The following is a 25,666-nucleotide window of genomic DNA, read 5'->3' as shown; positions in this document are numbered from 1 at the left end:
CACCACCACCACCACCACAACAGCATCCTGCCCACCAGCAGAAAAAGCTCTCCCACAGTCTACCCCATAGCCTTCAAGAAATTAGCCTCCTTAATCCCCGCCCGTCTCTTATTCCTCATCGCCTTTGTCAACTCCTCTCTCGCATCCTGTGCCTTGACCGCGCCCTGCAAACTACCGTCTCCAGCCGGTAAATCAATCGTCTGTTCGTATAGCGGGACTTTGGGGACCAGCATCTCGGGGTTCATGGCTTGTTCCTTGCGGAGGCGTTTTGCGGCTAGACGGCGTTGTTTCTTTGATTTCGCTGGGGGTTGTAGTTAGTAAAACTGTTCTTCTTTTCCTAGGCTATGATGGACCTTGTGGGGAAGTATGCAATGGCAAGGAACGTACAGAACAAATCCCCCGCCCCAGCATCCGCCTTCTTCTCCTGCCGATCCAATATCGTCCACAGCCAACTCGGATACTCGTCGTCAGCCAACGCAACAGGATCCTGTCTATCTTTCAAAAAGTTCAATCCCTTCAGCGGTTGTCCAGCTGGTATACTGCTTTTCACCAGCGGGGCAGCCTTCTTCTTCGCGGCTTCCGCTGCCGTGGCTTTCAGATCCGGACTCGCGGCTGGTGTTAACGGCTCGCTGAACGGCTGAGCCGCAGATGTGGAAGTCGCGGTTGGCGGGTTATGCGAGGAAGTCGAGTCGCCTTGACGGCCCGCGGATTGCGTTGCGGTGCTTGAGGAGATGGGTGTTGCGTTGCGGAGGGGGGTTGTAGTGGTGAGGAAGCGCATGGGTTGCGGGCGTGTGGAAGAGGTTATTTGGGCGCGCGAGGCGCTGCGCAGACAGGTTCGACATATCATCTTGGGCGTGTGTGCGGGGGCGACTTTCAATTCGGCTTTGGGGTTGTTGCTGGCCAAAAGTTTGAGATGGAATCGGAGGGCTGCCGAGGTGTTTCGCCGGTTCCGGGTCGCGCTAGATGGGCATCCTTGTCTGCCGCCGCCTGCTGTGTGCTTGAGCTCGGGAGGACCATGCTTGGTGCGTGAACACCTTCGTGCTTCTTCATGAACGGCCTCACATGTGGTGGTTGTCATGGTTGTGGGTATGGTTTTGGCAGGTGCTACGCCCCAGATGGCACCTTCCAGTTTCGTCAGGTCCCATGGACACTGCTGGGCGACAGGGTAGGCGGAGGACATCACAATCAGGCAGGAAGATAGATAAGATGTATGTGTACATTTCAAATTTCGAAGCACATTCATCTGAGTAAGACATGAGCGCAGTGTGACCACCACGTCCAGCCAACCCAAACCCATGCATCGTATTCCCCCAACAGCGCCTGCGGCTGACCGCTTCTTCAATAACATCGTACAAGACAAACATGAGAGATCGTTAGGGATAGTGTGGGATTAGTGCCCAAGCCTGACGCTGGCAGTCCGAAACGCCGTGTTGCGTTCCTTCCAACCAGGCCAGCAAGTAGATAGTAAAACAATGGAAAAACTAGAATTAGACAAATGAGTGGTGGGGATCACAGTCCCTATAAGTATGTACACGGAAAACGAGAGCGTAAGACATCGTCTAAGGTATAGGGCTGAGAGCAAAGGAGACCGTCCGGGGAGCACAGTTAAGGAGACTTGATCAAATCCAGGCCATGGGTGCGGGCTGGTGTTTGATGGCGAATCGATGGCTGAATAGTGGGCGGATCTCCGAAAGGTAGTCGGCAGCGCAGAAAGCGGCGAGGTTTTTCGAGCGCATGATGGAAATGTCCGCTTCGGTCTCCGCATCTCGTACTACGCCGCCAAACTCCTCGACGACTTCGTTCAGTTGCTCGAGCTCACGGCCAAAGGGGTGGTTCTCTTCTTCAATCGTGCCCTTGAACATGTCGAGCGATGATCGCTGTTCGCGCGAGTGGCGTGCAGAACCGACGCTTCCACGCGAGTTCATGCTGCCACGAGTGCTGACATTCTGAAGCGAACGCTTGTGCGCCAGTCGCTCATGTGCCTTTTTGCTGTGCGAGAGAGCCCTCTGAGGAATAGCAGGCACTGCCTCTACAGTCTCCTCCTTGACTTGCTTAAGACTGGTAGTTGAGGCGGACTTCTTCAGTTGCTTGCCAGAGGATGAAAAGTAGCCGGAAAGGTGGTTGGGCGCGGGCGAGATGGGTGAAGACGCCACAGAAGAGGCATCAGTCAGGGTGGTGTCTCTTGAACCATGCGAAGAGGCCCGAGAGCGTGTTGACACACTGTGGTCCGAGTCGTCCGCCGAGGAGTGGCTGAGTGAAGTTGAAGAGGAGACGTTCCTGAGGGTCGAGATGTCGGGCGCATTGTACGAAAGCATGTTGGTAGTCGACACCAAGGCGATGGGAAGAGAGATCTTGGAACGGTCAAAGTTGTTGTTGGCCATTTTGACACTCTGGCTGCGAGTCGGCGACACCGTGGAGTCCTTCGGCTCTTCTGTCCGCTTAATGCGCCTTGTCATGGCACGAGCGAGAGACATATTGATGGATTAATTCAAAGTAGATGTGCGATATTGCAGATAAGGGTCCAGCTGTCGGTTCTGGGGCCGGTAATTCTGACGGTGACTGTAGTTGGTCGCTACTTTGGTGCGATGCAGATATGCGGGGTACTGCCTGGGATAGATTGCGCTTGAGGCTGGCACGAGATCCAAACAGTCGCGAGCTAGAGTTGCACTAATGCGTTTGTCGCCGTGTTCTAGAAAGGATCTGGAAAAGATCACGCTGTGCTATCGGTGGTGTATTTGGACGCGTGCCCTTTGCAGTGTAACAGTGCACTGGATGTCGGTGGATATCGGAGTCGTAATTGTGGTACAAATGCGGCTAGAATATTGGCTTGAGAGTCCGGCACGGTTGCTTCCAGTGATGCAGTCGAGTCCTTGGGTCCTGGGTTCTTTATTTGATTTTCGGTTTTCTGATGCTGCGATCGCGGCGTTTAGCGATGGGGTGAAGAATGAATGGTGGATGTGAAGTAAGTTCGTCTGTCAAAGAGCGTAGAGACCAGCTGTGTCGTAAGGAGCGAACACCGGGCCGCGAAATGAGGGAATGATGGCTGCTGTGGAAGGCAACGAGAGCGCGTAAGGCAAAGGAAGGGAGGAAGCCTGAAGAAGAGGGCGGCGCGCGATAGAGCGACTGAATGGGTTGAAAAACCAGCATCCCCGGGGCGGCAGGCTAACCAAGCCGCGTCGACATGTCTCTCGAAGATTGGTAGGAATGACCGGGGGAACGCCAGAACCAAGCAAAAAGCAGCGAATCAGCATGTATTGGTTCCTGGGATACTGAGTTAGTGGCGTCGACACAGCCCGGCTAAGTTTAGTGAGTGATACGTTTTCTACAGCTGGCGAATGGGATCGCTTCGCTCAGAGTGCATCTACCGCCCATTCGTCTCAGATTGAGCCGGGACTCGTTGGCCTGTTTCCCAGATCCGCACGCCTTTGGCTGGGGCTGCAAAGGCCCGCTGTTTCAACACTTCCCACAACAGAGGTCTGCTGCCGAGCTGAATTAAGGGCCTTCCCTTTCCTGTCGCGCGGCATTGACATGTGAGATGACGGAGAAATATGCGACGAGTAAGTGCAGTCGGTCGTCGGAGGCACAGCTGTCATTCAGCCCCGACAGCGCATGCGCTGCACGCATGGCATGGCATTATGGATAAGCACCGATGCCTGCGCAAACGGTACCGTGGTTGCGTTGGGGACGGCGTTTCTGTCAACCCCCTCCCAATCCGGTCACATGGCACTCTAGAACCTTATGCAGAAGCGCCCAAAGCAGGCCGCTCACTCGACGCCACGCGTGCCTTGCAGACGCACGAATAGACAGCTGTCTCGCACCCTCCGAGGATGTCAGTGTGCTGGCCATGGGCATCATCAAAGGGGAGATGGTTTTGGCGTTTCCGCCTTGCGCGTCCTTGGTGGTTTCGAAACTGTAAAGCGCCGAGACCGGGTAGCCTTGAGGTGACGATCTGGCCGTCATCTCGCGAGATCGCAACCTGAGGCAGCGAGGTCCACTTGGTGTCCATGAGGGTGCCCAGACCCAGGGCTCCAAGCTGCGAACGCAGATCAGCCGGCCGCTTGCTGACTGCCCAGTGCTGGGTGTTCGCCCGCTCGTTCCTACTTTGCTTTGTCACGCTCATGCGATGGCAGAGAAAACGAATCTGACTTTATCGTTTATCGTTTATTGATTCTGGTTGCTCGTGGTGATGGTGATGTCATTACAATAGTCCACTATGAATCATGCTGCGCCATGGTGAGGCTACTCGATTCAAATGAGATGAAAGGAGCTAAAAAGTAAGGGCGAGCTGGTTCGGACAATTTTCGAAACGTGTGCGGGACCTGACTCGCGATTGCGACCCGCGAAACATGGCCTCGAGTGTTGCGGGGACAAGCTTCACAGATGGCTTGATTGTGCAGGATATAGAACACCGCACACATAGCATAGAGCTTGGTACATTCGCGACGCCTTTTAGATCTTATATGCCCAGGGTATCATCGTCTAGTCTTCCTCCATCGACTCCCAACCCTTCTCGTCAGCGTTTTCGGCACCCTCCTCATCGCTCTCGCCCTCCTCGGTATCGGAGTCTGTGTCCTGTTCCTCCAGACCCACGAGCCTCTCCTTGCCATCTCCTCTGATAGCGGGCACCTTGGTCGCGAAAGCCGCGCGCACGGCCGCATTGGTGCTTGTGTCCCAGATCTGGACTGCACCTTTGCTACCTGCGACGGCAAGGCGGAAACCCACCTCTTTATCGGGTGCAAAAGATGTTGAGAATACTCGCCCAACACCGAGATCCCGCGATACAACCATGCTGGGACCGTTGTCTTGAATGTTCCACAGTTTTACCTGCTTGTCTGTGGAGCCTGTGACCAGGTAACCGGGTATCACTGGGTTGATATCAAATGAAGAGATGGATTCGTCATGAGCCTGTAGTACCCACACTGGTTTCGAGGCAGAGGGGTCTTTTGGCGCGTTGCGGACGTCGTGGTAGTGTATCATACCATTCTCAGTAGAGACCTGAGGTTGTTAGTACGACGTGATCAAGCTGGTGTTGCCACACTTACGTAGAAGTAGTTCGGGTCGTGAGGATTCCACCGCACAGTCTCGACATCACTCTCAACACCCCATCGTGGCGCCTTTGCATCGGGTGCGCGCACATCGGCTGCGACCACGGTCCTGTCGTAACTACCACTGAGAAGAGCAGTGGCCTCGACGGGATGCCAGGCTACGGAGCAGACCTTGTCTGTGTGGTACGTGTATGACTTGGCACACTTTGTCGTGTTTAAGTCCCACAGCTTGATAGTCTTGTCTGCTGATGACGAAGCGAGGAAGTTTCGGTGTTGTCGGTTGGCTGCGAGTGAGAGGACTGAATCGACGTGGAACTCATCGTTGGCCTTCTTCGACTTCTTCTTCTTCTTTTTGGGCTTGTCTGCCTTTGCGTCCTCGGCGCCTTGTCCAAGAACTGCATCTGGGTACATGCTGTCTACCACATCCAGGTTCCAGATCTCGATATCAGGATCCATGGTTCCAACTGCGACGTAGTTTCCCCTGCCTTCACTTGTGCCCACAGACTTGCCTACAGGTAGATCTAACCATTCAACGGCAAGTGGAATCGCGGGCAGCATGATGTCGTGGTGCACGTAGAGATTGTCGTCCTCGTCTTCGTATACGTAGACTTCAAGATGCGCGACTTCGTCTTCTATGCGACCAGCCAGAACCAAGTTGTCTGTAGCCAGAATTTGTAGCTCCTCACGCTCTTCGTCATCTGATTCCTCTCCAGCCTTCATGGTGATGTATGGATCGTCCTCGTCGTTCTCGTGGAAAACCAGGTTCTTCGCGTTGCCGAACATGGCCATGGTATCGCCGCGGTCTTCAGCAACATCGTCGTCATAGTGCTCGAGGTCGTATTCCTTGAGGTCGTCATCGTCGTCCCTTTCCAGTCGTTAGTCTTTGAGGTAGTCTGTCTAGTGAGTGCACGCACTCATCGTCCTTCTTGGAAGCCTTGGTCGAAGTTCCGTTCTTGCTCCTTTCCTCGGCTTGCGCTTCCTCGAGATCTTCCTTGGCATCCTCGAGTTGGAGGTTTGCCAGCTTGGATATGCGCTCGTACTCGTCCTCGTCGAACTGATACCGTGAAGGAAAGGGCGCCGCATAGCCGCGCGGCACCCACGTCGTCGCTGTGATCATAGACATTGCGCTGGTAGTGTAAAGTAAAATGCGCAGTGAGAGCGCAAGTCGCGTGGGGAACTTTTTCAAAAGGTTGGAAATAATTTTGGGCGCCCCGCAACGATTGGCTGAAGCTCGTCCTTATCGATAGCGACAATTGCGGACTCCCGAGAGAGAGCATCAACTTTCTCGGCCTCTCAACCCTCAAGCTACGACACCTGCCATCGCCCTCCCTCCATACGCTCGCTCACCCTGTCTCGTCTATAAGCATCTCCGGCACCCCGATCGCCATGGAACGCGGCCACAGCCCAAAACGGCGCAAGCTCGACCCTGAGGAATACTCCATCGCGCCCCGTCCCAAGTTTCGCAAGCCCAACCAGCCTGCCTCTGCCCGGCATACAAACTCACGCGATAATGGCGCAAACCCATCGCAGCGGTCTTTGGAAGGGTCAGAACCTCTGGTGGAGGATTTCGATTCCATGGCGCTGGATCGCGACTGGTACGGCGGTGAGGAGAACGGACACACCTTCGGAGACGACACCCACAACCCCTTTGGTGGTGCCGAGAGCACATGGCTGGATGCGCAACGGGAGGCTGCTATGACGGAGAAGAAACAGAACAACCGAGCAAGTATGCGCGCGCAACAGAAACAGAAGGATGTCGATGCCTGGGAAACGAACCGCATGTTGCAGTCTGGAGTGGCCCAGAGGAGACATCTTGACGACGACTTCGATGACGAGGAGGACGCGATGCGGGTGCATATTCTTGTGCACGATTTGAAGCCCCCGTTTCTGGACGGAAAGACTGTCTTCACCAAGCAAATCGACCCCGTTCCGGCCGTACGCGATCCACAGAGCGATATGGCCGTCTTTAGTCGGCGCGGTAGTCGCGTTGTAAAGGAGAAACGTCAACAGAAAGAGCGCGCGAAACAGACGCAGGAGGCTACAAGTGCGAAGGGAACAACGCTAGGGAACATCATGGGAGTCAAAGAAGAAGACACGGATAGCGCTGCTCCAGGCCCCGAAGACGAGGAGAAGCAGGGCGGCAGCAAGTTTGCGCAGCATCTCAGCAAACAAGAGGGTGCGAGTGCTTTCAGTAAGAGCAAGACGCTTAGAGAGCAGAGACAATACCTTCCCGCCTTTGCAGTCCGGGAAGACCTCCTACGCGTGATTCGAGACAACCAAGTCGTTATCGTGGTCGGTCAGACGGGTTCTGGAAAGACGACTCAACTGACCCAGTTCCTTTTTGAGGATGGGTACGCGAAGCAGGGGCTGATCGGATGTACGCAGCCTCGTCGTGTCGCAGCCATGAGTGTTGCGAAACGTGTGAGTGAAGAGATGGAGGTGAAACTTGGTGGACAGGTCGGATATGCCATTCGTTTCGAAGACTGCACCAGCAAGGAGACCAAGATCAAGTACATGACGGATGGTGTGTTACTCCGAGAGTCATTGGTGGAACCGGACCTGGACAAATACTCCTGCATCATCATGGACGAGGCCCACGAGAGAGCTTTGAACACCGACGTACTGATGGGACTTCTCAAAAAAGTGCTGGCACGCAGAAGAGACCTCAAGTTAATCGTCACATCAGCTACCATGAACTCGGAACGATTCTCGCGCTTCTACGGAGGAGCTCCCGAGTTCATAATTCCAGGACGAACATTTCCCGTTGACATCCAATACTCGCGGTCCCCATGCGAGGACTATGTCGACAGCGCAGTCAAGCAGGTGCTCGCCATACATGTCTCCCAGGGGCCTGGCGATATTCTGGTCTTCATGACGGGTCAGGAAGACATTGAAATCACATGCGAACTGGTCGCCGAAAGGCTGAAACTTCTCAACGACCCGCCAAAACTCAGCATTCTTCCAATCTACAGTCAGATGCCTGCTGATCTGCAAGCAAAGATCTTCGACAGAGCAGCCCCCGGCGTACGCAAGGTCATCGTGGCCACCAACATTGCAGAAACGAGTTTGACGGTGGACGGCATCATGTATGTGGTGGATGCTGGATTTTCTAAGCTCAAGGTTTACAACCCGAAGATGGGCATGGACACGCTCCAGATCACACCCATCTCACAGGCCAATGCCTCTCAACGTGCTGGTCGCGCTGGACGTACTGGACCTGGAAAGTGTTTCCATTTGTACACCGAGAGAGCTTTCAGGGATGAATTCTACATCCAGACCATCCCAGAGATTCAACGGACAAACCTCGCCAACACAGTTCTTCTCCTCAAGTCCCTCGGCGTACGAGACTTGCTAGACTTCGACTTCATGGACCCGCCACCCCAAGACACAATAACAACTTCTCTCTTCGATCTCTGGGCCCTCGGCGCCCTCGACAACATCGGCAACCTCACTGAACTCGGCCGCACCATGACCGCTTTCCCCATGGACCCCTCGCTCGCCAAACTCATCATCACTGCCACAGAAATGGAATGCAGCGAAGAAATGCTCACAATCGTCGCCATGCTCTCCGTCCCCTCAGTCTTCTACCGCCCCAAAGAACGCCAAGAAGAATCCGACGCCGCGCGCGAGAAGTTCTTCGTCCCAGAGTCTGACCACCTCACCCTCCTACACGTATACACGCAATGGAAAGTAAACGGCTACTCCGACGGCTGGTGCATCCGCCACTTCCTGCACCCCAAAGCGCTACGCCGCGCAAAGGAAATCCGCGACCAGATCTACGACATCATGTCCAAGCAGAAGATGAAGCTCGTCTCGTGTGGTACCGACTGGGACGTTATTCGTAAATGCATCTGCTCAGGCTACTACCACCAAGCCGCCAAAGTGAAAGGTATAGGCGAGTACATCAACCTGCGTACTAGCGTCACCATCCAACTCCACCCCACATCTGCTCTGTACGGCTTGGGCTACTTGCCCGATTACGTCGTATACCACGAACTCATCCTCACAAGTAAAGAATACATGTCGTGTGTCACATCTGTGGATCCGCACTGGCTCGCAGACATGGGCGCGGTCTTCTACAGCATCAAAGAAAAAGGGTATTCCGCGAGGGACAAGCGTATCATGGAAACGGAGTTCAATCGGAAAGCTGAGCTGGAAGCGCAGATGGCGGTTGATAAGGCGAATGAGGATAGGAGGATTGCGGAGGAGGAGAATGGGCCGGTGGTTAAGAAGGTGGGGGTGGTGAAGAAGAAGAAGGATGGGGAGGGGGTGGTTAAGAGACCGGTTGTTGGGAAGAAGAAGTTTGGGAGGAGGTAGCTGGGTGGGATGGCATGTGTGGAGAGTTTTATACGGAGGTATTAAGAAGAGAGGGTGAGTATGCAGCGGATCGATCGGTATGCATTGCGGGATACATTCGTGTAATTCTGTCTCATTGATCATACCTAAACCACGCCAGGAGATCCTCAGCTACTTTTCACGTATCATTCGTCTAGCTTATGACCTATTGTGGCGACTACATCAACGGGAATTGCGAGTACACAGATCCCATGAATTGGGTTACAGTGTCACAATGTTATCCGTTACGTTGGGTTGTAACGTATTCTTTGAATGTATCCTACAACACGGACGAAAACAAATCACTTTTGCGTACGACACGACGACGTCATTGAACATGGTCTTAGACATTAGACTAGTATCTGATATGTGCTCGTGCTACATGTAAAGAAGACAAGAAACCTAACCATGCAACGCCGTAGGGTATGCCAAGGAAAGCCCATAACACAACAGATATGAAGCATCAACTTTGAAAAGAGAAGAGTTTTCCGAAACTGTATCGCTAACACATAGTAACCCGTTCAAAACATCGTAGAGCATCTCAGTGCAACGGATAGATGCTTCTACTCCTCAGCTTCGCTCTTAACTTTGGCGGCAGCCTTGACGAGCTGCTTGAGACGCTTCTCCATGACAGTGCGTCCGTCGAGCGTGTCCCAGACCTGATGAGGTGCCTTGTTGACAACATCCCAGCTGACGAGGTTGTCAGTGAGGGTAGTCAGATCCTTCTGCTTTCGCTCCCACTCAGAGTCCGTCTTGACCTTGATACCGCTGGAGACGACGACGAGGGGAGTGTTGGCGCTCTGAATGTTCCTAGCAGACGAGACCTCGTTCTTGGTCAGGCTGTCAGCGACAAGGTTCTCCTGGAGCTGCGCCTTGATGTATTTGCCCGATTGGTACGCGTTGCGGCCGTAGACACGGTCTTCACGAGTGCGACCCTTGAAGAGGGCACCTGCGAGACGGACAGTGCCGATTGGTGAGATGATACCCCAAGCCCAGAGAATGAAACCACGGCCGGGTCCACCGATGCGGTGCAGAAGATCCTCGTGGAGAGGATCGATCATCATTATACCAACGACCTGCTTGAGGTGGCGCGAGCTGAAGATACGAGAGACGATGCTGCCAGTACCCGCAGAGACGAGAATATAAGGACCCTCTTCCCCAGCCTTAGCAAGAGCTTCTGAGAATGCGTCCGCGGACATGCCGGCCGAGTGTGGGGAGGGTGCGTTGTCAGAGAAAGCATAGCCGGGGCGGTCCCAGTAGCAGTAGCGGGAGATGGTACCGTTCTTGTAAGCTGCGTAGGCCCAGTGCTCGAAGTCGTACTCCAATGGCGATTCGCCCGCCTCGAGGAGGATGGTAGGGTCGTTGACGCCGTGGGTCTGGGTGACGTTTCCGACGCAGGCGAGATGAACGGCGTACTTGTCACCGTCTACGAGGATGCGTTCACCATACATCTTGAGTGTTGCGTCGCGGCCACGCATACCGAGAGTTCCAGTCATCAAGATGACGATGACGATGAAGATGACGGTGAGAATCGTAGCGACGGTAACAGCAAGCCATTCCTTCAGTGTGCGGCGCGTCTCGGCTCGGCCAGTAAGACGTTCCTCCTCTTCGTGCTTGCCGTATGCGACGACACGATCGGTCAGAATGCACCAAACAGCCATGACGAAAGCCCAGACAACACTTGCGATACCGACCCAGCCTTCCTCGAGCCTGATGCGAGGAATGGCCAAGATAAGGATCATATCGACGGCTAGGAGTCCGGCGATGATAGCCGTGGTGATGCGCAGACCTCTGGCAGGAGTAACGAAGAAGATGGTTGCGACGAGAAGGTTGCCAAGGGTGAGACATGTGTAGGCGAAGTCGAAGAAGCCGGATCCACGAGTGTGTAGGCCAGGAGGAGAGACGAAGATGGAGACCAGCAAAAGCACCCACCACAAGAAGGTGACTACGAGGAAGAGGATGGTCAAGTATCGCATGGCGCGAACAGTCCATAGGTTGTATGGTGACACCTGCCATCGTTAGATGAATCTTGATAAGAACCTTGAACAACTTACAGCTGGGTCATCTGGATCGAGGTAGCCATCTGAGTTGGGTGGTGGCCTGGGACGGTCGAGAAGACGGGACCTCTCAGTGGGCTCTTCGCTTCTTCTCGACGCCCCATTACTTCTGCGCGAGGATCTCGACGCTCCATCGTCGTTGGAAATAGGTGTGGGTTCTTGGGCTGACAGAAGACCCTGGCCGCCATTGTCGTTGTCATTTCCTTTCCACATGCTGGGCATTGGGAGCTCTTGGAGCTACAAACACCTGCGATATGGTAGTCTGAGCGGACGATAACACTTATCGGTGCTTTGCAAGGATCCGTAGAGGTCCAAGGAGAGATTGGAAAAGATTGGAGCTATTCGAAGCTCGTGAAGCTTCCAGGAAGGCGACCGGGGGCGTGGAGGTTTTACTTATGCTTGACGCGCTAAGCCAAAGATCGACCGACGTCATCATCACAGTTCATCCAAGTTCGCGACTAGCGCACATCAGAAGGCTAGATCGTCCCGCGGAAACCTCCAAGCGATCCCTACCACGTACCAACCATCTCCACGGTACCGCCCAGCCTCGTGCCGCATCTCACTGTCGTCTAACGCCGCTGCGTCATTGGATTGCGAAACGGGCTTCGCGATGCATCTCTTTTTGCCTCGAACGGCCTCTCGCTAAGACATTGGCCTTTATCCCTGCCATCTATCTGATAGCACCCCGCTTGCGTCAAATCCCCTCACGCCTCCAGGCCACGACATATTGGAACGCTCGAGAGAAGCTAGCGGCCAATCACTGACGGGCGGATCTCCACGCTCACGAAACCCTGATTTTTCGACACAAATACAGCCTCGCCCAAGCCACCATGTCCAGCTTGGCTAGAGAGTTCGCAAAGACTAAACTTTCTTCTCTGCCACCGCCGGAGCCCTTGCAGGAGGAGCCTCCCGAGTACGAAGATGACTCGTCTTCGGCATCGTCAATGTCTAGCACCGGTACTGTCAGACCGTCAAATACACTAAGACCCGCCCCCGCAATACATTGGTCCGACTACTACGCCCAGGAGTTCTATCTTGAACAGCGCAGGGATGGGTCAGGGCATGCCAAGTTTCATGTATACCTCACACCGCCGGCGACAGCGAAAGCGCCCTTGGTCGTGCTCCACCATGGCGCCGGGAGCTCAGCAATGTCCTTTGCGCTGGCAGCCAAGGAGATTCGCAGGGCCATGCCAGAAATTGGGATCCTAGCTGTCGAAGCACGCGACCACGGAAGTGTAGTATGGAACGCTAGTGGAGAAGTGGACAACGACCTGAGCATTGGGCAGCTCAGTCAAGATTTGGTCGACATGCTGTCGCTGACCAAGAGCAAGATGAATTGGAAAGAGCTCCCACAGATTGTCTTGATAGGACACAGCCTGGGTGGTGCAGTCGTCACCGACGCTGCGAACAAGGGCTTACTAGGAAACAAGTTGCTGGGCTTTGGAGTGCTTGATGTTGTCGAAGGCTCGGCCATGGAGACACTGGCACATATGCACACTTACCTTGCGAGTAGGCCCAAGTCGTTCCCTTCGCTTCCTGCTGCTATCGAGTGGCACATCCGATCACGAACGATACGCAACCCCCAGTCGGCGCGAGCAAGCGTACCAAGCCTGCTACTACAGAACTCGGATGGGCGATGGGCATGGCGGACAGAGCTCGCGAGCACGGAGCCATACTGGGAAAACTGGTTCACGGGCATGAGCGGCAAGTTCCTCAGCGGAAAGGGTGCTAAGTTGCTGCTGCTCGCTGGAACCGACAGGCTGGATAAGGAACTGATGATTGGGCAGATGCAAGGTATGTCTATCGCCTTGTCGCTTTTGTATGAGGTATCTAATGTAATACAGGTAAATTTCAACTCCAGGTCTTCCCTGCCGCTGGGCATTTCCTCCACGAAGACCTCCCGGAAAAGACTGCTGAAGTCGTGGTCGAGTTTGTGAAGCGCAACGACCGGAGTGCGCTTGTTCTTCCGCCCAAGGTCTCTGATCTCCTTGCGCAAGGCAAGAGAGTATAGGACTACCATCGCGTGTCTTTGGATTTAACGCGCTCGTCCGAATTGACCTATATTATGCATGAGATACGATCAGGGTAGGTTGTCCCGCCGATTCGGCTCTCAGACCTTACAGCCTCCAGTATATCGGGTCTCGCATGTTGGCCCACACTTGGACCAAGTTCTCCTGCTCCGGCTATCATGGCGAGGCAGGCTCACCTCCATCCGGCGCATCGCCGCCATCATCAGCCTTGGACTTGTGCTTCCTCCTCCTCTTACGAGGTGCTGATTCTTCCCGGTCGCCTCTCTGACTGTCACCACCGTTGGTCTCAGATGTAGACGGCCGCGACTTCTTGGTAGCACTGGGCTTGGTCGTCTTGTCATTCTTCGGCTTCTTGACGCTCAGCGGGTTGGGTCCCTTGGGGCCCTTGCGCTTCTTCGCCTTGGGCTTTGCGTCTCCCGTAGCCTGATCTCCAATAGACTGATCACCTTGTCCCTCATCCTCTCGTTTCCTCTTCGGGGCCGTGGCCGCATCTGGCTTCCGCTGTCCCTTGAGTCCCAACTTGAACTTTGATTTTTCCTCTCGCTCGCGGTGTTGCTCCGTGACATCAGCCATAGACTCCATGAGCACTATAGACTTGGATAGGTATATGATGGGTACGCCGGCGATCTGTCGCATCTTTGCGCGCGTGCTCGGGTCGTTTGCGGCGACGACATATCGATGCTTGTTTGTCGCATTGTCCTTGGGATCCACCACGGAGCTCAGGCACTCCAGCGTGCTCAGCGGCTTCTCCAGATCTTGATGGTTGCACCGCCGACGTTCGTACTCCTTGGCTTGTAATATGAGGGTCTCGTTCTTGGGTTCTGCGAGGTAGAGGTGTCGCATGTCGCACGTCGTGATCATGGGCTTTACCTGCCCGCCGAGCATCTTCTGGAGTCGCGCGAGGAGGTCGATTTTGCAGGAGTAGGCATCTTGGAGGATCTGTGAATCGAGCAGGACTTGGTAGGGTTCGCGGAAGCCGAAGTTGAGTTCGTATTGGTGGAGCTGCTTTTTGTACGCCTGTCGTGGGATTAGTATACTGCTCGAGGACCTGCAATAGGATTCTCTCTCTTACCTTTGCGCGCTTCAACTTCATGGCGACTGTGTGTTTGGGAGTGGTTGCTTACTCGCGGGGGAAAAAAGTTGGATGCAGCCAAAAGTTTGGACCCAGAGGGCGGAATCTAACGCATGCACCAGCCACACGCGTGCGACGCTAGCCCCGTATGCGACGTCTGCGGCTTGGAGACACCCCCGTTGCTCTCCGCTTTAGTAAATCCGCCTCAGGGCATCCCACGCCTAATTGTACATATTGTACGTACCCGCACATACATTTGGATTGCTCCCCACGGCGGCCCCTGCGCTTTTCCCTGTTGATACAACTGCGAACCTGCCTCTCCATGCGTTCCTCGCGGTAGTCCCCACCAGTATGAGCGAGAACCCCGCCGCGGCCCCCAAGAATGAGGGAAATATTGCCGAGACCGCGGAGGTGAAGAAGGAACCCAATGAAGCCGTTGAATACGATGATTTTGGCCTGCCTATACGGAAGAGGCGGCCCCGGACGCCCGTGGAAGACAGTTCCGACTCGGAAGGGGAGAAGTTTGAGGATGCCGTAGCCTCTACAGCGGCGCGTCCAAAGGAGGTCACGGTACCAGCACACGAAAAGGACGAAGCCAAGGCCGACAGTACAGTGGAGAAGCTTCCTGAGGTCGCACCTGAGGTTACTGCGAAGGAAAGCGATGCGACACCGCAAGTCAATGGGCAGGCGAAGGAGCCCGCGGAGGACCCCGACCCCAAGGCACCCGAAGACAAGCCTGTAGAAACGAAGCAAGACACACCCGAACCTACAAAGCCTCCCGAGACCACAGAAACACGCACAAGCACGACTGCCGCGCCTTCACTTCCCCACCAAACGAGCGTTCCGACCGTATCCGAGTATTCACATCAGCATGCAGTCATACAATCACAAAGAGAAGTCAAGGAGGAGAAGAAGGAAGAGGACGACGGCGAGTGGCAGACTATGCCCGCATACGCTCGATACGACATGTACGATGACGACAACAGGCTCATTGCGAAGGAGAACATGGAAGAGCTGGAAGACATGCACGGCTATGCCAACGTCGGAGGCGCCGCCAAAGGATACACCAGAGTCATCATGGACGACGATGCTGACTCGCAAACGAGCATGGACGACAACACCGCCTATCTGTTCAAGGAGAGGAGTACTGCACTAGCCGACGAAGACGAAGAAGGTCGGGATCCGCTCTCGCAAATGCAGGCGACCAAGAACCTCCTCACCGAAGGACAGCGTGTCGCATACGTCGGACTGGTACGATTGGCCATGGTGGAGATGGAACGGAAGTTCTCCAACTTCGAAACGACCAACAAGAAGATGAAGAAGCTGCTCGAGCTACAGTCAGGAACGACAAAGATGTGGGCACAGAAGATCATGGTCAAGATTTACGGGCACATGGACATCAACGCCTCTGAGCAGATCATGATTGAGCAATTGTCTGAACACGGCGTGGTTCCTGGAGACCTTACACCAGCACTGATGCAGAATGCTCGAGTAAAGAATCCCGCAGCGGAAGATGCGGACACGGTAAACGAATCAGACTCTGCCAGACCGTCTATATCGTCACCGCGCTCCGAATCACCCGCAGAGAAGTCAAAACTGAAGAGGGTTTCGACGATGGGGTCGCAAGACGACTTGCAAATACCGCCTCCCCCGCCGTACCAGGAACATCAAGATGACGATTTTGATTATCCAGAAGTTAGGTCGCCATCACAACTTCCCACTAGTAAGAACCTGGATATCGATTTGCGGTGGACCGTCTTGTGCGATTTGTTCTTGGTACTCATCGCCGACTCTGTCTATGACTCACGTTCACGAGAGCTGTTTCAGCAAGTGGGGCAATATCTCAGCGTAGACTGGCTGGAAGCTTGTCGCTTCGAAAAGCGTGTCACCGATGCTTTGGAGATGCAGGAACAAGCAGACAAAGAGAACTGGAACGAGGATGAACACATGGTCAGCCGAGCTAAGCGAGCACGCAACAAGCGATTGGCATTCATGGGTCTTGCAACTGTTGGCGGTGGTCTTGTCATTGGATTGTCTGCTGGACTTCTTGCTCCAGTCATTGGTGCCGGTCTCGCTGCGGGCTTTACGACAATTGGTGTGGCAGGTACGAGTAGTTTCCTAGCTGGTGCTGGCGGTGCCGCTATCATTACATCGACTGGCGTAGTCACGGGTAGTACTGTCGGCGTACGAGCCATGAACAGGCGAACAGGTGCTGTCAAGACGTTCGAGTACCGTCCGCTTCACAACAACAAGAGAACGCATCTCATCATTACGTTGGCAGGATGGATGAACGGAAAGGTTGACGATGTCCGTCTTCCGTACAGTACGGTCGATCCAATCATGGGCGATATATATTCCGTGCTATGGGAACCTGAGATGCTGAGGAGTATGGGTGACACAATCAACATTCTTGCCACCGAAGTGAGTTCATATATGCAAACTGCAAAGGTGCCTACTGACCACAACAGGCTCTCACACAAGGTCTCCAACAAGTCTTGGGAAGTACCGTCCTTACAGCTCTCATGGCCGCCATGACACTTCCCCTGGCTTTGACCAAGCTTTCTTACCTTATCGATAATCCGTGGATCGTTTCGCAAGCACGAGCAGACATGGCCGGATTGATTCTTGCAGACTCACTCATCGATCGCAACCTCGGGACACGACCTGTCACTCTTGTCGGTTTCTCGTTAGGCTCAAGAGTCATCTTCTCCTGTCTGAAAGAACTTGCGAATCGAGGGGCGTTTGGTATTGTGCAGAACGTCTATATGTTCGGTACACCGGCAGTAGCCAAGCATGATGAGTACATCAGGGCAAGATCTGTCGTACCGGGAAGGTTTGTCAATGGGTATGCTACCAATGACTGGATCTTGGGTATGTCGCACATCTTTCTTCTACTTGTTGTCAGCTGCTAACAGGTTGTCTAGGCTACCTTTTCCGTGCTACCAGTGGTGGTGTAATGCGCGTAGCTGGTCTCGCGCCTGTCCAGATCCCAACCATCGAGAACGTTAACGTGACCGAGTTGGTCCCCGGCCATATGGCCTACCGTGCCGCCATGCCCAAGCTACTCCGCGAGGTTGGCTGGCTAGTGGAATCCGACGAATTTGCCGAGATCGAAGATCCAGACCCGGAGAACCACGAGATCCGCCAGCGTGAGCTTATCAACGAGATCGAAGAAGCGCGAAAAGACCTGGAGAAGAAGGCACAAGAGAAGGAGAAGAAAGGCGGCAAACTCAGCTGGTGGAAGAAGAAGAAGGCCGACAAGAAAGACTGGGAAGTCTACGACGAACACTCCACTGCCGCTCCACCAGGCCACCGGAAGCTAGACGTAGACCAAGACCCAGCGAAACTCGCAGAGAACCAGGTCATGTTCGACATCGACGCAATCAGAAAGGAAGTAGCAACCCTAGCCGCCGAAAGCAAAGAATACAACGCCGAAGCCGAATTCGAGATCAAAGAGATCAAAAGCACGCTCCCACCCATGAAGATCGACATCGCAACCGTATCCCCATCCCAGACAACAAGTCCGTACTCGACGCTTAGGGAAACGAAGAGCTACAACGACAGTCTAGGTATACCAAGCACAGATGCCAAGAAACCTTCTTCCTCTTCTCCGTCCAACGGCCACTACGACGAATACGACGAATTCGATGACCCCGGCGCGGGTCAAATGGAAATGACATTCGACACCTCGTTCCGCGACCCCCCTTCCTCCGCTACAACACCGAATAAATACCCCCTCCCCGCATCACCCTTACCCTTGCAACCAAGTCGCTCTGGCACATCCTCGCCTTGGGACTCGGGCACACCCAGTAAAAACAACTCTGGTACTGCTCAGCCTTGGAGTGCAGATCCTGGTCAGCCGTCTTGGGACGATGCTGCAGGCCCTGCTGAACGTCCTCCGTTGCGCTCGGCGAAAACGGAATCGCATGCGAGTAGTCTGGGTCCTACTGCGCAGTCCACGGGTGATCTAGGACATAATGCTTGGGCTGATGAGTTTGAGGATGATTTTGGGCAGGAGAAGGAGGTTAAGATGAGTTTTATGTGATGGGAGGGGAGGGGTGGTATCCCTTTCTCGTTAATGTGGCGTATTGGGCTGGTTGCATGTTGTTACCCGTTTGCCGTTTCTCTCGCGCCTTGTTGCATATTTCAGCGCGCATTATGGAGTTGGAATGTCGTTATGTAGTCAGTAGTAGGCGTTTGTATTACGTGCGTTGGGTTGGGAGATGTGTTTGGCGTAGGCATTGGGTGGGTATGCGATTGGGTTGTCGTTTCTTGCTCATTGCTTGCGTAGGTGTCATAGATAGTAGATAATATCAACAACAACATATGTCATGCATTCTGACCACTTGGCACAAGCTTGGACAAGTTTTGTGTCATTAATCGTAACCTACTAAAAACTACTCGTATATCGTACACGGCTCTCCGAGCCACCATATGCGGCGCAAACTATGATATACCATGAATGTGCGTCACCTATGCGCTAATATCGCCAAACCCCAGGAGAAAGGAAAAACAAGGACGCTCAATGTGCGTCAGTATGCCATGCGTATGTATACAATTTCGAAAAGTCGCTCAAAACGGAATGGGTATCAAGCCGTTGCGTGTGCGTGCGGAGCCTCGGAAAAGCGCTTGGAACGCGGAAAGAGCGAGATCCCCTAGATCTCGGCTTCTTGCTTGCGACGACGGATGCTACCGAGACGCCTCTTGATTGCGCCGCCGACGCTCCTGCCAGTGGTGTTGCTGCGGCCGATGCCAGAGGCTTCAGCGTCGGTAGCGACGGAAGGGACGATGCCGGGTGCTTCGGCATGGCCAACGCTGCGAGTGCGAGAGCTGCGGGTGGTCATCTCTGTGCCGCTGTCGCCGAAGCGCTTGTGGTCCTTCAGGGCCTTCTCAATGGAGTAGGAAGGTTCGCCCTTGCCCTTGAGATCGTCTGGGTGGTATTCCTGCGACGTGTTAGCGAAGTTCAGCTTAAGAATCGTTGGAGGACATACAACACCAGGCCAACGACGGTAGTCAGCTCCAGGCTCTCGCATCAGGTCAGCACCCTCTTCATAATTGAGTACTCTTCCGAAACGATCAGCCATGCCAGGTGGTACGATGGCGACTCCCTCCAAGGGACGATGCCTTTGTACAGAGTCGACAATGTTCTCCCGTGGAGTAGCCCTCAAAGCCTCCTCGTTCGAGTCCTTGACCGCCGCGAGGGGACTGTATTTCTCGACGCGGTTGCGAGCGAGACTGGCAGCGTCATACGGGCCCTCGTGGTGGTACCGACCGAAGGGTGCCTTGTCGAGACGATCGATGACGTCGGCGCCTTGGAAGTTCTTTTTCCTAAGATGGGGAGCACGGTGAGCAACTTTCTCATCATGACGCAATTGGTCAAGAGGCCTGTGTGACTTGTCACCAGGATAGCGCTCTCTCAATGAGCCTGAGCGGTCGCGCGTAACTCCGCTCTTCTTCATGGACGCAGGGGCATTTTCGCTGGATCGTCGGGGCCGGCTTCCGTTCATAGGTCCGAAGATTTCCGCGCGGTGGTTGTCGGAGAAATGGGCACGTCTGGGGCTTGCAGAGGCAGGAGGGGATGGGTAATCATACCTCCTACTCTGCGGTGTAGTCTGCCCAACCTGCGATACTGATGCCGAAGCGCCCTTTGCCTCGGATGAAGCCCGGGAACGGCGGAATGGGTTGGTCTCGACGGAACTGCCGGTGTTGTGGACACTGACGGTTGGGTGGCTTTTGGCGTCTCCAGCGGATCCGGGCGGTGTGATGGGTGCTGCGGGAGCATATGTGGAGCGGAAGTGGCTGTTGAGGCCAGTCTCGTCGCTTGGGTCTGGTTCGATCAGAGGATCGATCAACGCATGATGGGCCTGCTAAGTCAGCTTCAATGTCTAAAGATGATATATCGCGCTGGATGAGTCGTGCCGGCGCACGTGGGAGGCACAGTAGATGGTCCAACCAGGTGCCCGGAACAAACGGGAGATGAACACTTACTGCGTCCATTGCCATGATGGTAGGTTTGTGTGCTAGTGTTTGATAGTTGGCGAACTTGGGAAGGTTGAGTAGTTGTAGTGTTGGAAATTAGTGGTCAGACGAGTGTCAGGTGCTAGATGGATACGAGAGGAAAGAACAGGTGACGGGAGGGAGAGCGAACTACATAAAGGCCTGACTTGGCAGGTACCGTGGACGCGTACATCATCGGTTCGCAGTCGCGGCCCTGCGTCAGATTTCTTCTTGTCCGCTCTTGGTGGAAAGAGCGGCCCAATCGCTGCCATACGTCATGCGGATGCGCTAGGCTGCAAGTGGGTCCGCCGCTTGGTCCTCTCCACGAGTGACGACAGCTACGATGATCCCTCACCATCACGATCCAGCCCGCCATGTCGCTGGTCGATTATCCAGATTCTGCCTCGGATGATGATGATAAGAGCCTCGATGTCTCTGCCCAGACGGCACAATCTGCCGCCAAACCTACATCGAAGCGCAAGCACAGCGCCTCTGGGGATGCCCTGCCACCGCTTCCGCCAGCCTTTCACGACCTCTACGCGACAAATGCGCGCGTCAGCACTAGCGACAACCCAAGCCTACACGGTGGACGAAAACGGGCTGTACCTCACGTCGAGGGCAAGTGGCCTAGTCATGTTTACTTAGAGTGTAAGGATACCCAGAAATACTCACCACCAATATGGATGACAGACTAACGCGTTCGAGGGATACCTACACAGCCTGAGTCTGATGCTCTACACAGCCTACTACAGCATGTGAGAGATACTATTGATCTTGAAAATGCCAAGCGAACGAAGAAACTGCCCGTACCAGAGATCATACCATCTCTTCAGTCAGAACTGGGTGCGTCGCTACCTCTTCATGTGTCGTTGTCGCGGACCCTGCAGATCAACACCGACAGCAGAGAACCTTTTCTGGAATCATTAAGTGTTGCTGTGAGGCGATCCGCAGTGCGCGCTTTCAATTTTGAGTTTCAGAACTTGAAGTGGGTGTCCAACTTTGAGCGCAATCGATGGTTTCTAGTCCTGGGCATTAAGAAGTCACGGCTCAACGAACTTAACCGCCTGCTACAAGCATGCAACGACGCGACCCAATACAGCGGTCATCCAGGTCTGTATACAGGCGGAGTGGGAGACGGTCCGAAGGAGAGCCATGACTCTAATGACGGTCCGAAGCGGAGGAAGGTCGACAAGAATGAGCCTCAAAGCCATGATTATTCGCAATATTTCCACGTCAGCATCGCTTGGAACCTGGCTGAGCCTGACCCTGGGTGGGTTGCTCTGGTCCAAGATATCGACACCAGTAAGTTCGTTCAGGCACCTGAGGCTGCATTTGATGCCGTCAAAGTAAGGATTGGAAACACAGTCCATAATATTGCCCTGGCTAGCAAGAGAGCCGGTCTGGGGAGGGTCGGAGGAGGGCTGGGTTTGGCATGATCATCGCATTGCGATGACGTGCCGGGTTCTGGATTCGCAAGCTCGCCAGGGTCTTATCTCCTGTTGGGTGTCAGGAATTATGGACCCGGCAGCACGTTCCAACAACAACACGGCACACACGAACAGATTTCTTACGTGCGCACAACTCTGAGCATGGAGGTCTTTAATCAGGAACCGCCTCATTTGGCGACTGGATCTCGGATGCGATGTAGGAAATCACTTCGAACCGTAGAATACTTTAGACTGACGTAGGTAATTGCGGACAGCGATCGCGCAGTACAAGAAAAAGCAACTCGATCGATCCCAACTCATGGAGCTCATACTGGTTCTTTTCGAAGAAGAAGAACAATGGCATCATGTGATTGCTCCTTTCGCATCTCATTCCAACGGCTTGCGGCCCCAGGCACAGCGTTCACCGAACATCACTTGGCTCAAAGCTTGACGCAGATAAGGCGCGTTGCGACATGTAACCTTATTTGCCCTCAGTAAGCACTAACTTGGCTGGACTCACGCGACCGTCGAGCCACGTTGATCTCGGACGAACCTCATGCACATGTGAGTTATGCATCTCCAGGCCCTCTGGAACAGCCCATCAATTGATGGCTAAGGGGATGGCATCTCGACGGTCATTTCCAGTTTCTAAATTCATGTCTGTGGCGGCTGGCTTTCGAGGCGCAAACTTTCGGCACTTCGTGCAGTTTCGGGCCCGACGCGTCAAACTCGCGCTGTGTACGCATTCGCGACCCGAAGGTCCGCGCGAGGACGAGACACGTGACACTTGAACTAGGCAGCAGAACGTACGTCGATGTATATATCGCGAGGTTTGAAGGTGTGATATCAGTTATATTGGATCTTGATTCACGAAGCTCCAGTTGTACCACTTTCCGCTTTGCTCACGCCCTGCATTTACAACTTGAGGAACTTGTCGTCACCAGAAAATCGCGAACAGCAATCCAAGTCCATCAAGACACCAGTCAGCAACTTGCAACCCCATTGAATAGCGATGGGATCAATCATGAAACCCTTTCAACCCAAGATTGGCCTAGTTGGCGCTGGCCCTGCCTCTCTAACCCTCGCCAACATCCTTCAGAAGCACTCTATCCCCTTCATCATCTTCGAGTCCGCGTCAGAACTCCGCACGCAAGGCGGCTCCCTGGACCTCCACCCAGAATCCGGTCAACTCGCCATCAAAGAAGCAGGGCTATGGGAACCGTTCGCCAAACATGCACGCCCAGAGAGCGACTGCATGAAGGTTGTGACTCTGGACGGAGAGGTACTCTGGGATGAGAATGGCGCTGACAAGCAAGACATCAAAGAAGATGAGAAGTTTGAGGGAAGGCCTGAGATCGATCGAATGGCGTTGGCGACACTGATGTTCGAGAACCTGAAGGAGGGGTCCGTACAATTCGAAAAGAAGTTGAAAGAAGTCGTGCCCTCTGCTGAAGGAGAGGGAAAGTCCGATCTGCACTTCTCAGACGGCACGAAAGAGTCTGGATTCGATCTCGTGGTCGGTGGAGATGGCGCATGGTCTAAGGTTCGCAAACTTCTCACCGACCAAATGCCACAGTACTCAGGCATAGCTTCTATCGCAGTGTCGTGCAAAGACATCAAGGCTGATCTCTGGCTGCTTGACTACGTCGGCTCAGGCTCGATGTTCGCTTTTGGGGAGGGTTGCGCGGTACAGTCCCAACGGCAAGGTGACGGTAGCCTAGGGACGTACGCCAGCGTGCATGCACCAGAGGATTTCCTGCAGACCTGTGGCATCGATTGGGACAACAAAGCGACGGCGCGCAACACTTTTGTCGACCGCTACCTTTCTCATATCCACGATGACCTCAAGCGTGTCATCATGTCGTCTGATGAAGACAGTCTCATTCCTCGCAATCTGTACGAGCTGCCGGTTGGATTTCGCTGGCCCTCTCGCTCAGGCGTTACCCTTATCGGCGACGCCGCGCATGTCTTTACACCGTTTGCTGGACTAGGAGTCAACACAGGCATGAAGGACGCATTGGTATTGGGGAAGGAGATTGTCAAAGTGTGCCGTGGAGAGAAATCTTTGGATGCTGCTGTGAAAGACTACGAGGAGGAAATGTTTCCACGGTCCACAAAGGCGGCAGTCAAAACGGTAAAGGGGAAAGAGGGGCATTTCACTCGAGAAGGAGCTAAGCGTTTTGCCGATATGATCAAATCGAAGTACTACAGGCAGGACGAGGTCGTTGCGAAGTAGGGAGGTGGGAGTCCAGACTCTGGGGGTGGATCAGGAAGACTGGGTCGTAGTGATGTTCTCGAAGTAGCCCTGGAGGAATTGGATCTGCATTGCGGTATTTCATGGCATAACAATACATACTCGACTCACTACAGTTCTAAAGATGTATGCAAATCCTTAAGTGTATAACGTGACCATCCTTGGGTTGTAAGTTCAGGACCGGAGGAAGCCGTAGGAATACCAACGATGCGACGAATGCTGGAGCTTGATTGCTACATATTCTAGCTTGAAAGGTCGCTGACTGGCGAACGACTGCCTATAGCTATGGGACAGATGGCTCTGTCAGCGCGGGTACAGAGTGATCGCCTGACTCGTTGTTCAATCGCTCGGCACCGATTTATGTAGCCAATGCCGACCAGGCACCCAAGGCTCTCAGCGCTTGGTACAACTGACTACGCGCCATTGTAATTGCGATGGATCGCCGCTCGTAAAGTTGACATACACACCGTATTCATACGCACGAAAAAATCCACTTGGCCACATCTATGTTTAGCAGGTCGCGGGTGTCTGTCTGCCGAGGAACGCGGCATCGTCAAGCGGAGAGTTTAGTGATGTCCATCAATAGCGGTGGGTGCGGTAATAACGCGCCGGCCGGTCTTGAGTCGTGAGAAGAAAGGGGCACGCACCAACATTCAGCACCGCCTGAACTGCCACCCCAACCCTTCGATGCGGCTTTCGGCCAATTAAAGAACGCCCGGTAAGTAGAACCCTGCACAAGTCGTTCTGTACCTGCATGGTGGCGCAAGCTGTGCCCTTGCTCTACTACGAGCTGCACAAAGATTAGCCGTTCGCGATTGCTGCTTGTGATTGCTGATATGCGAGTTGCCGTGGATTTGATGAGGATGGAACCATCCGATGGGTCCTAATTAGCGACACGAGGAGGGTCTTACCAAAACGGTTATCGGGCACATGGCAGCTAAGAGAAATGCAACAAGTGGCTATGCTGCGATAGAGTTCACTCGTTCCCCGGTGGAGTTGGCGCAAAGACTTGGTGTGGTGTTTGTTGCCGTGACGCTCTCTCCTGCACGGGAGGGTTGCTCAGGGTGAAAGTAGGCTAGCCCCATCCCGACCTAGACTGGACCCACCCTCGACCTAACACGACAATTATACCCCAGACTCATTTCCGCTCGGAGCACATCACGATCTCAATAGAGCCGTAGGATGCCGCCCATGCCGTTCTTGTACAACAATGATCACGCCAATTTCCAGGACCCCTAACCTAACGCCTTAGAGGCAGTTCTCCACCAACTGGTGCTCACAGGCCACGGCACATAGGTCAAAACCGCTGTGTTCCCCAAGGTTTCCTTCTTTTTCTCACTACGCAAGGCTTTCAAGTTACGCATCACCAGCCTCGTTGACAAGCACCCTTGGCCTTTGTGCCCCGTCACTCATTACACACTTTACTTAATATTACCCGCTTCACTCGCT

The 25,666-nt window shown here is 54.1% G+C and overlaps 11 protein-coding genes across 11 annotated transcripts; 5 read left to right on the top strand and 6 right to left on the bottom strand.

The window, feature by feature from the left end:
* Window positions 1-59: 59 nt before the first annotated feature.
* Window positions 60-847, bottom strand: J4E78_010365 (uncharacterized protein; the record flags this gene model as incomplete). The annotated part of the gene is made up of 2 exons (XM_049370943.1): window positions 60-301; window positions 388-847. 2 exons carry the CDS (start codon window positions 845-847, stop codon window positions 60-62), a joined length of 702 nt encoding a protein of 233 aa, XP_049217399.1.
* A 772-nt stretch (window positions 848-1,619) lies between these two features.
* J4E78_010364 (uncharacterized protein) lies at window positions 1,620-2,474 on the bottom strand (the record flags this gene model as incomplete). Its single annotated transcript, XM_049370942.1, has 1 exon — window positions 1,620-2,474. The coding sequence occupies one exon, from the start codon at window positions 2,472-2,474 to the stop codon at window positions 1,620-1,622; it is 855 nt and encodes a 284-aa protein (XP_049217398.1).
* Window positions 2,475-4,479: 2,005 nt separating this feature from the next.
* Window positions 4,480-6,168, bottom strand: J4E78_010363 (uncharacterized protein; the record flags this gene model as incomplete). The annotated part of the gene is made up of 3 exons (XM_049370941.1): window positions 4,480-4,995; window positions 5,043-5,910; window positions 5,960-6,168. The coding sequence occupies 3 exons, from the start codon at window positions 6,166-6,168 to the stop codon at window positions 4,480-4,482; spliced, it is 1,593 nt and encodes a 530-aa protein (XP_049217397.1).
* A 263-nt stretch (window positions 6,169-6,431) lies between these two features.
* PRP16 (DEAH-box RNA helicase prp16) lies at window positions 6,432-9,362 on the top strand (the record flags this gene model as incomplete). Its single annotated transcript, XM_049370940.1, has 1 exon — window positions 6,432-9,362. One exon carries the CDS (start codon window positions 6,432-6,434, stop codon window positions 9,360-9,362), a length of 2,931 nt encoding a protein of 976 aa, XP_049217396.1.
* A 581-nt stretch (window positions 9,363-9,943) lies between these two features.
* On the bottom strand, window positions 9,944-11,659 carry J4E78_010361 (uncharacterized protein; the record flags this gene model as incomplete). Its single annotated transcript, XM_049370939.1, has 3 exons — window positions 9,944-11,389; window positions 11,435-11,480; window positions 11,535-11,659. 3 exons carry the CDS (start codon window positions 11,657-11,659, stop codon window positions 9,944-9,946), a joined length of 1,617 nt encoding a protein of 538 aa, XP_049217395.1.
* A 608-nt stretch (window positions 11,660-12,267) lies between these two features.
* On the top strand, window positions 12,268-13,448 carry J4E78_010360 (uncharacterized protein; the record flags this gene model as incomplete). Its single annotated transcript, XM_049370938.1, has 2 exons — window positions 12,268-13,231; window positions 13,282-13,448. 2 exons carry the CDS (start codon window positions 12,268-12,270, stop codon window positions 13,446-13,448), a joined length of 1,131 nt encoding a protein of 376 aa, XP_049217394.1.
* A 175-nt stretch (window positions 13,449-13,623) lies between these two features.
* Window positions 13,624-14,560, bottom strand: J4E78_010359 (uncharacterized protein; the record flags this gene model as incomplete). The annotated part of the gene is made up of 2 exons (XM_049370937.1): window positions 13,624-14,484; window positions 14,540-14,560. 2 exons carry the CDS (start codon window positions 14,558-14,560, stop codon window positions 13,624-13,626), a joined length of 882 nt encoding a protein of 293 aa, XP_049217393.1.
* A 330-nt stretch (window positions 14,561-14,890) lies between these two features.
* J4E78_010358 (uncharacterized protein) lies at window positions 14,891-18,584 on the top strand (the record flags this gene model as incomplete). Its single annotated transcript, XM_049370936.1, has 3 exons — window positions 14,891-16,960; window positions 17,008-17,410; window positions 17,464-18,584. The coding sequence occupies 3 exons, from the start codon at window positions 14,891-14,893 to the stop codon at window positions 18,582-18,584; spliced, it is 3,594 nt and encodes a 1,197-aa protein (XP_049217392.1).
* A 610-nt stretch (window positions 18,585-19,194) lies between these two features.
* Window positions 19,195-20,542, bottom strand: J4E78_010357 (uncharacterized protein; the record flags this gene model as incomplete). The annotated part of the gene is made up of 3 exons (XM_049370935.1): window positions 19,195-19,482; window positions 19,531-20,403; window positions 20,528-20,542. The coding sequence occupies 3 exons, from the start codon at window positions 20,540-20,542 to the stop codon at window positions 19,195-19,197; spliced, it is 1,176 nt and encodes a 391-aa protein (XP_049217391.1).
* Window positions 20,543-20,910: 368 nt separating this feature from the next.
* J4E78_010356 (uncharacterized protein) lies at window positions 20,911-21,972 on the top strand (the record flags this gene model as incomplete). The annotated part of the gene is made up of 2 exons (XM_049370934.1): window positions 20,911-21,184; window positions 21,242-21,972. 2 exons carry the CDS (start codon window positions 20,911-20,913, stop codon window positions 21,970-21,972), a joined length of 1,005 nt encoding a protein of 334 aa, XP_049217390.1.
* Window positions 21,973-22,975: 1,003 nt separating this feature from the next.
* On the top strand, window positions 22,976-24,199 carry J4E78_010355 (uncharacterized protein; the record flags this gene model as incomplete). Its single annotated transcript, XM_049370933.1, has 1 exon — window positions 22,976-24,199. The coding sequence occupies one exon, from the start codon at window positions 22,976-22,978 to the stop codon at window positions 24,197-24,199; it is 1,224 nt and encodes a 407-aa protein (XP_049217389.1).
* Between the last annotated feature and the right edge of the window lie 1,467 nt (window positions 24,200-25,666).

This window comes from Alternaria triticimaculans (assembly GCF_023758025.1).
Source record: "Alternaria triticimaculans strain BMP 0046 chromosome Unknown scaffold_30, whole genome shotgun sequence".
Taxonomy (NCBI): domain Eukaryota; kingdom Fungi; phylum Ascomycota; class Dothideomycetes; order Pleosporales; family Pleosporaceae; genus Alternaria; species Alternaria triticimaculans.
The sequence above is the reverse complement of the archived record's forward strand: the minus strand, read 5'-3'. Positions and strand labels throughout refer to the sequence as shown.